Source organism: Tachyglossus aculeatus, chromosome X1 (genome assembly GCF_015852505.1).
Source record: "Tachyglossus aculeatus isolate mTacAcu1 chromosome X1, mTacAcu1.pri, whole genome shotgun sequence".
Classification (NCBI taxonomy): domain Eukaryota; kingdom Metazoa; phylum Chordata; class Mammalia; order Monotremata; family Tachyglossidae; genus Tachyglossus; species Tachyglossus aculeatus.
In genome coordinates, this window is record NC_052101.1 from 88,010,477 (window position 1) to 88,019,839 (window position 9,363).

The 9,363-nt window shown below is 47.4% G+C and overlaps 1 protein-coding gene across 1 annotated transcript in view; it reads right to left on the reverse strand.

The window, feature by feature from the left end:
• GNAI2 (G protein subunit alpha i2) overlaps positions 1-6,794 on the reverse strand; it is a 153,739-nt gene extending 146,945 nt beyond the window's left edge. Inside the window, exon 1 of the mRNA XM_038772534.1 lies at positions 6,519-6,794. Within this exon, the coding sequence (XP_038628462.1) occupies positions 6,519-6,636 (118 nt within the window). The 5' untranslated portion in view covers positions 6,637-6,794. The remainder of the gene's footprint in view (positions 1-6,518) is intronic.
• Between the last annotated feature and the right edge of the window lie 2,569 nt (positions 6,795-9,363).

The window sequence follows — 9,363 nt, forward strand, 5'->3', positions numbered from 1 at the left end:
TTCCAGATGAGGTAACTGAGGCCCGGAGAAGTTAAGTGACTTGCCCAAAGTCACACAGCTGACAGTTGGCGGAGTCGGGATTTGAACCCATAGCCTCTGACTCCAAAACCCGGGCTCCTTCCACTGAACCACACTGCTTCTCCTGCTACTCCTTCTACGCACTCCAGAAGTGAGACATTGGCTCAGTACAGACCTGGTCTTAGTTTTTACTCTGGCACACTGCTAGTGTGTGACTCAGACTGCTGGTTGAGGCGGGAGAAAGGTGGGGGGTGGGGAGGGGCAGGCAAGCGGGTTATCTCTACTGCCCTGAGTTGTTGAAAGGTGCTCTGGGTTGTTTGATTAGATCACACAGAGGTGGTAGGTGGGCAGTGCCTCTCCTGCCCTCCCCACCCCCCCACCATTTGGAAGGGCTACAAAAGGAAACTGGGATCTGCATAATCTCTAGCCTCCTGATTTTCCACTGGGAGGTCAAAGATCTTCTGTTGTGGTGAATTTGCCTCTGGATCAGGGAAACACACTACTCAAACACCAAGAACATGGTAAAACAGACACTCTCCCCTGTTGCTACTGTACCAGAAAATCAGAAGGGCTCAGGAGCAAGTCAGAGCCAGCCCTTCTTCCTCTCGAAAAGGAAACCCACTTTGTGGGCAGGGGGGAAAAAAAGAGAGGGGTGGGTCATCTGACCATCCTAGATGAGCTGGCATTAATAATCCCACCACTACCGATGGCACAACTCGGCCACACACATCCATACATTAGGCACATGCACTCATCCAAACCCCAACAGCACTGCTCAAATAAGCAGTGAACAAACTACTGTGGGAAACAACACGCCAGGAAACCTGCCACCTCTTGCAAGATGGAGTTCAGAAGCACTTACAAGAGCATATGTTCTTTACTCTGAAGAAACTTCGCTTCCTGCAGCCTGGTCATGCATCTGATGCTGTCCTGCTAATTCACATTTGCTTTAACTGAGCTCTCTGTTCCCCATCCCCCACCCCACGCTCCCCTGCCAGCCTCCCCACATCCTGCTGTCAGAATATGCATGCATCTTCAAACCCCTTCTCAATAACATTTGTTATGTCTCCCACTGGGTAGGTGTGCCAAGGAATGTGGGTATCCTAGCAGTCAAACCCAGAAGGGCTGGCATGCTACCCAGTTTGCCCTGCCACAGAAATTAGCCTTCATAAATTGTCAGATACTAGAGACCCAAATGGTTGTTGCTTTCTTATTGCAAGAACAATTTTTGTTACTGTTCCAAACTATAGAATACACCTGCCTTTCCTGTTCAAAAACAGTGCTGCTGATAATGACACTCCACCCATTTCTGTGAATGGAGTTGAGAGACAATCTTTTCCATGCTGTGCCTGGGAAAATGGGATGTCACCTTTTTTGGCCTCATATCCATTCAGCCTGAGCAATGCATAAATAGGGCTGCTCAAAAACCAAGGGTGCTGTTAAATAACACTGCTGTCTCTCCCCCAGCAAGGGACCAGAGACGAGTTGCCTAGGACTTGGAAGGAAGAGAGGAGGTGATGGGTCTATCCTACCACCTTCAGAACATCCATTTGAGTTTATTTTTTGCAGGAGTAGTGATGGCAAGCATTGAACCATCCATACTCTCTTACCTGGCCTCCCTGTGTGCCCTACAGTACACCCAGGATGGCTCTTAAAGCATTGGGGCGGACCATTTCCACTTACATGCTAAAACTAGGGTAAAAGAAAAGACCAAAATGATCAAACAAATGTATGCATTTGAAAATGGTCTCAAAATAGCAATACTGTTAGCATACTCCAATACATTCTTGGCCTAGTAAAACCATATTCCAGACTAGAAAGGTAATGGAACTATCTAGATAATGATTTTGCCTTAGTTTTCTGTAATAAATTACACTTGTGAGCAGGGGAACTATAAAATAAATTCAATTTCATAACTATAACTTTCATGCTGTAAACCAATCAGAATCTGGACCGTAAGAAATCAGAACTTTACAGGAACATTAAAACCGACGCTAAAGAAACCATTAAAAGAATGGTTTCTCTTCCCCTTCAAGATGCAAAACCCAACCTTGACTTTAAATGTTCAAAATCAACACAAAGAGCCTGCACGAATCCAGAGGGGGAGGTGTGCCTATGGGAGAGGTAAGGAGGGATTTACTGATACTGAAGTTCAAAACCAACATTCTGGAAACTAGCACACAGAACAACACACCATCCTGCCCTTCTGATTAAAAAGCTGCAGCAACATTTCCTTCACCCACTATGCCTGCCAATCACAGGAACAAGATTTTTAGATATTGACAGTTGGCTGAAAATCAGCAGAAATCTCTCTCCTAGGCTCCAGCTCAAAATAAAAACCCGTGGGTCCTGCTTTTTATACTCCTTAAAGGATGAAAAGTTTGACAAATCTCAGCACAATTTTAGAAACCCTAAGCATCAAAGTCTACATGCGTGCTTCCTGAAACATCTCCACCCTGCCCTAGATGCAGCCAGATGTTGGAGGCTGAGAAATTTTCAGGATTTTAATTCATTGGGAAAAATGGAGAAGGAAAAAAAAAGGGGAGAGACTTTACACAAAAAGGAGGACTTGATTATTTTTGGAAGGAGAATTAAACAAAAGGCCTGTCAGGAGGGGGACTAAACTCCAAACTCTTAAGTACTTTTTCCACAGATGGTCAAGATTTAAAATGAATGTAGATTACCCCCAAGAATGAAAACCGCCAAGGACAAAAATTCAATGGAATCAAAGAGTCCATTTTCAAGCAGAAGTGAGTTTCACTTCACTGAACAGCACCGAGAGTGACATAGGACCCAAAAATCCACTTTCTGAAAGCACCAGGAAGGCTGAACATAAAAAAGTCCAGAGACACCCTCCACCCTTTAAGGGGGCAGGAATTCATGCGCCTAGAAGTAACTGAAGAGAGAGTTTAGATTGGACAGAGGAGCTGTTGAGCCCACTGCCCCTCTCCACTGCCACCCAACACAAAAGCAATGCTGTTTGCTCAAAGGTGCTGACTAGAGTGAGGGACAAGGAGCTGCTTCTTTGATTGCCACAGCTGCTCAGCTACAGCAGACAAATGCACTGATAAAACCTCCCAGTTATGGCTCTATGCTCCAGAAGCTCCAAGAACAACAGCCCCCCCCCCGGCCCCTCCCTCTGCCCCGACCCACGACTCCACTAAAATATTTCAGCAAAGCCAGGAACACAGGCAGTGTTCTGGGGGGGGGGGGGGGGGGGGGGGGGGAGAGGCCCAACTAATATATTTTTTAAAAAAACCCTTTCAACTCAAGTCACCTTAAAAAAGAAAAAAAAATTGGCAGTACAAATTACCCTCTGGGGACACAAAATGATGTATCATGTTCCTATTGCCATCGTTGTCTATCTGAAATGAAACACCACAGCAGCTTGCAAAGAAAGAATAACTGCCTAATATAGGCCAATCCAGGTTTTGCTACCCCCAGAACTCCAGTCCATTTTCCTCATCAGTGAAGCTGCAACTACCAGAAACTTGGATGAAAATGTTCCCTCTGGCTTTGACCTACCATTAAGCAAAATCTGCCCTTTTCCTCTCCAAAAGGCATCACCTGTCAGAAAATAGAAACTTTTTCTAAAAGTAAAAAACCCCTTAGAACTAGAGTTTCCATCTTGAAAACAATTGCTAATCTCCAAATTCTCTCAGATCTTAAAATGCAACTAAGTTGAAGCTACAGGCCTAATATGCAATTTGGTTAAATTCACTTAGCTAACAATTACCCTGAAATTGACACATAGGCCCCAAAATTTACTCATAATTTGTCACTAACCTGAGAGAGGAACCTGTGTGACTCAATCATTTGCCACTGCTTTCTGTAAAATGCAGTCTGATTTTTACAGCCACCTCCTGTTAACCTGGAAGCAATTTCGAGCTTCAAACTAGGGCAATAATATATTTCAAGACTTCAGCACTATTTGCACTTGAACAGCTGCTAGAAAAAAAAAAAGAAATTCAGTTTATTGCGGCTTTTAGAAATCGGTCAGAATCCTCTGAGATAAATATCAAGTAGATTGAAGATAACCCTCTCAATCCTACCATGGACTCAAGTAATTCCAGCCCCAACCACAGTATATTCCAGAAATATGGGCAAGGAACACACACTTCTAGTGTTTACTCCAAAAGAGAAAATCTGTAAAGATTGGTCTCCCACATCATTAGAAAGATTAAAGCAGTACTGCTTTTCAGTTACTCAATGTCACAGGACTGGAATTTAATAGCTACATTTCTTAAAAGGGGTATGTTATACTGGCTAAATACAAAAAAAATCAGCCTATCAAATTAGGGATGTTAGCAATTAAATATGATGACAAATATCCTTGGTGGATATAGATGCGTATGTTACAGCTTAAATGCACGGGAAACAACTTCTGACTTTTCCTCATTTTCCATTTTAATCAACCCCTAAATAAATGGCTGGCTTTCAATCTTTCCCTACAAATAAATTTTACTTGTGTCAGATCATTTTATCAATACCAGAGCTCAAGCAGCCCTAGAGAAACAAGTCTTTTTATATACTCTAATTAGTTACAAGGAGCATAATCAAATACTCATCATCTTTACTTTACAACAAAGCGTAAATCTGGAGGCATTTGCCAACTCTGGCAAGAGTTTATTTCTGGTATGGAAAAAGGCTAAGATCACTACTCTATTCAGGGATGTTTTCTCCAGTATGAAAATCGACATCCCTACCCATCCCAATGTAAATCCACAAGGCAGAGTATTTAAGGTCCATCCTATAGGCCTTGAGCAGCTGATTCACTCTGGGGACATCAATTTCTCCTAGACAAAAGCAAGGGACTTGAGCCTTGAGGATTGGACAGTCACTTCTTCCGTCTTTTCAGCAGGCAGGAAGCATTCATGTCCACACAGAGAAGGGCAGCTGTTTTGTCACTACTCACTTCTCCAATCCTTTAGGGTTTGGGGGGGGGGAGGGCGGGGGACGGAAGGGGGAAGAGCAGATTTTTGAAAGTTTTCATAACATCTCTTAAATTTGTTCTACCCCTATCTCTTTCCATCAACATTGCCCAGCAGACAAGAGTCCTCGCTGGAGCACAAGCACCTAAACCACTGTTTATGGTACTGCTCCCATATACCAAATGACACTCTCCCTACCCTCCCACCCCACCCCTTGTGCCCAGAAAGTCGAAATTCAAACCAAAGCCCAGAACTGTTTAAAGGAGACTGCATAACACATATGTATGCCTGTCAATAACAGGACTTTACTTTCTTGTCACTCTACCCTGTTTCCTCTGTTCAAAGTTATGGAGAGAGAGGGGTGGGGGTGGGGGGGAGAGGGAGAGAGAGCTCCTTTTCCTTGGACAGCAATGTCAGTCTCTCCCCACCACCTCCCACTTCCCTCCGGCGTCACCATTTTCCCCAGGGGCTAGGAGCATAACTGCTATCGCAAATTTAGAAGTCAAAATCCCCTCTTCCAGGAATTCAACCCACTCGCAACTCAGAACAACAACTTGTTAAATACACCAACACTGAAACGCAATAACTACTTTAATGCAACTCCCTGCTTCTCCGGACCTAAACAGGATGAAAGGTAACTACATAAAATTTAAAATCGTTTAGAATGTGGATTTAGAAGGCAGCCTGCATCCCTAACACCCATGGTCTACTGCAGCACCCAAATATTTTTTTTCCAACCCCAGAAAACTCTCCATATTTCCCTCTACCGAGAGCACTCCCGTCCCCCATTTCCCCCAGCCTCTGGCTGGAGAAGAGTCAAAAGGCTCCTCCATCAGCCCTCGCTTTTCTGGTTTCACAAGGAGGAGAATCCACAAGGCAGTCCTGCTTCGCCACCATGGTACATGGCCCCCTAACCTCCCAAACTCCCTCTGGAATAAAGAGACGTCTCTCCCGACCACTGGAGGGTGGGGAGAATAGATACATGGAAGAGGGGAGAGTCGGGGCGATGGCGCGATGGGGAAAGAGGAGAGATTGCGGGAAGTGAAACAGATCTAAATTAGGGAGAAATGGGTGCAGAAATGTGGGTAAAAGGGGAAGAGGGGAAGGGAGGAGAAGAGTCAAGAAAAGTCAGGGAGGAGGTGGAAAAGGTGGAATTACTGCAGGAAGATCTGGGGAGTTGGGCGAGGGACGGAAGTCGAACCCAAAGATCTGGAGAGAGAGTCTCGGGAGAGGGTTTGGAGTAAAGGTGGGGCCAAAGGGAACAACAAGAAGACCGGAGGAGGGGGAGTGGGGTGAAAGCGGATCTCAGGTAGAGGTAGGGAGACATCGTAGACGGGGAATTGGAGGGAGGAAGGAGGAACACAGAGCGGTGCAAGGAGGGAGGAAGAGGGACGGACGGGAGGGACAGAGGGGCCCAGCAAACGGTAGAGTTTGGAGAGGAAAAAAGCGATCTGGGAGCCAAAAAGGTCCGGGAGAGCAGGAGGGCGTGGAGAGACCGGGGAACTGAGGAGGCAAGCGGACCGGGAGAGAGAGGGAATTTAGGGGAAGCGGGGGATCCCCGGGTCCTACCGAGGAGCAGCAGCTTCACCTCCCGCGCCGCTTTCTCCCCGTCCTCCCGCAGGTTCTTGTCGATCATCTTGGACCTCTCGGCCGCCGCCTTATCCTCGGCGCTCACGGTGCAGCCCATCCCGCCGGCCCGGCCCGGCCGCCGCCGCTCCCACCCCCACAGCGTCCCCGGCTCCGACTTCTGCTCCGGCTCCCGCTTCGGGACCGCTTCTGTTCTTCGCCGCAGCTCTTCCTCTCTCAGGCCAGGCCCCGGCAGCCGCCGCTCCAGTCAGAAGCTGGAGCGAGTGCGGGCGGCGCCTCTCCCCTAGCAGCGACCGCGGGCTGGGGGCGGGGACGGGGGCGGGGCCTGGGGGCGGGGCCGCGGGGGGCGATCGGCTTTTACCGCGTTGGGATCCCAGAGCATTGGGAGAGTATCAGAAGGGATGCAGCTAGACCAGAGTGGCTCCAACGGGGACAGATGAGGCACTCTGGGGGGGTGGAGGCGTGGGGGTAGGAGGGCGCTGACCTCAGAATCTTCGGGAAGTGAGCTGGAGGGCGGAGTTGGGAAGCAGGCCGGCCGATGAAGAATATGGGATTCAGAAGAAAGGGCCGGCCGAGTGCCCTGCAGAATTAGATGGGAAAAACTTAGGGGATCCCTTTGAGGGAAGGGGCAGCAGAGATCCTCTCCCTCCAACCATTTCTGGGACACGGGTATCCAAGGACTGGCAAGTGGGGAAGACAGCAGGGCGTGGAGGTACTTGAACCTCCTAAGCTGTCCTGAGTTCGTGACAACTCTGGGACTGGGAGGAAAGCAGGGGCGATCGGGGTTGAGAAAGCCCCGCCCCACCCAACACTTTTCCCATAGCATTGCAGGGCTAGGGGAGAACTTCTGGAAATTGATTGTCCTTCCTAGGATGGGGAATGTCCGTTGACATTAAGGCACTCGACCAGGGCTCTCCCTCCTACTTATCCACTTCACTTATTCATTCATTCAGTCGTATTTATTGAGCACTTACTGTGTGCAGAGCACTGTACTAAGCGCTTGGGAAGTACAAGTTGGCAACATATAGAGACGGTCCCTACCCGACAACGGGCTCACAGTCTAGAAGGGGGAGACAGACAACAAAACAAAACATGTGGACGGGTGTCAAGTTGTTAGAACAAATAGAATTAAAGCTAAATGCACATCATTAACAAAATAAATAGACTAGTAAATATGTACAAGTAAAATAAATAGAGTAATAAATCTGTACAAACATATATATATATATATATAGGTGCTGTGGGAAGGAGGTAGAGCAGGGGGGTGGGGAGGAGGGGGGAAAAAGGGGGCTCAGTCTGGGAAGGCCTCTTGGAGGAGGTGAGCTCTCAGTAGGGTTTTGAAGGGACGAAGAGAGCTAGATTGGCGGCACTTATCCCACTACACCCCAGCACACACTCTTTGTTTCTCTCAAGCTAAAATTCTCCCTGTGTCTCTCTTTCTGCTGACCTCTTCCTCATGTCTTCTGCTGTAAAATGCAGCTAGGCAAATGCCCACTCCTTTCACAGTCTCCAGCTTCCACTCCTTATAACACTGTCACTCAGAGCCTGCTCACCCAAATGCCTCCAGACTTTTCCCTGAGCCTAGAGAGTACTAATGTTCAATAGGCTGGCCCAATGTAGAGCCCCCCAATTGGAGAAGTCAGTAAGCAGGTGCCACCAGCCTACCCACACTTCTCCCTCCAGATGGCTGTTTGGGGATGAAACCGCCTCCAGGTATTCAGACCCCATAAAATCAGACTATGGTCCGGCCAGGTTTCCTGGAGTGGAGTTTGAGGACCTTGGGGAAATTCACCACAATTCACACAGGGGAATCCTTGATCCAGAAAAAATGCTCCCATGTATAGCTGTGGCAGGTTGGGACCAAGGAAGATTGGGCAGAGAGGAGCTGAGGAGAAGTTGGGTCAGAATGCAATATATTAGGAGGAGATATCTGTGACCTTTCAGCGTTTGATAATCGCCCTACCCTCGGCTCCATAGCACTTATGTACAAATCTATAAATTATACATTATAATATTAATATCTGTCTCCCCCACTAGACAGTAAGGTCACTGTGGGTAGCGAATGTGTCTACCAACTCTGTTGTATTGTTTTTTCCCAATTGCTTAGTACAGTGTTTTGCATCCAAGAAGCACTCAATAAATACCATTGAGCTATAGGTATGGGAGAGAAAGGGCAGCAGAGCCTGGAGGTCAAGGAAGGAGAGTGGGGGGAGTGGAAGGAAAGAACAAGGATCTGGAGTCCCTAGCCAGAGGTCAACAAGGGGTGGGGAAGCTTACAGTTCAATAGCTCTCATTATTTACCCTTCAGGAATCAGGGAGCTCCATCTATTCAGGTTGGCCTACACTGATGGGAGACTTCTGAACGTTATGTGAATTTTTAAATGTACTAGTCTGTCAGTTTGTCCTGAGATGAAATCAATCAACCAATAGACTAGAATAAAAAATATAGGAGGGCTGGTCCTACCTGAACCATTGAGTGACCTTGGACACCTCTCTATGAGTCTCAGTTATCTCTGCTGCCTCCTTTCCCTAAAGGGTTATAGGTCTCATTCGGTTCCCTGATCACAGACCACACCTGCTCTCCTCACCAGCGGGCTTACATTGCATACTGTATGGATTGGATAAGAGAGTGTGCATAACTCAGAGCAAGCCCTCTTCACTGCTGCAAACACACCTCCAGTGTGCGTCCTGCAGGCCATAGAATAAAAGGTCTCTCCTCTCCCTTGTAACCCTAAGATAGTCCTATGAAATATAAGCAGCCCCACTCTGGTCTCTTACTGAGAAAGACAGCACTACTGTTCAGTAAGCACCCTTGGTGTCTGAGCAG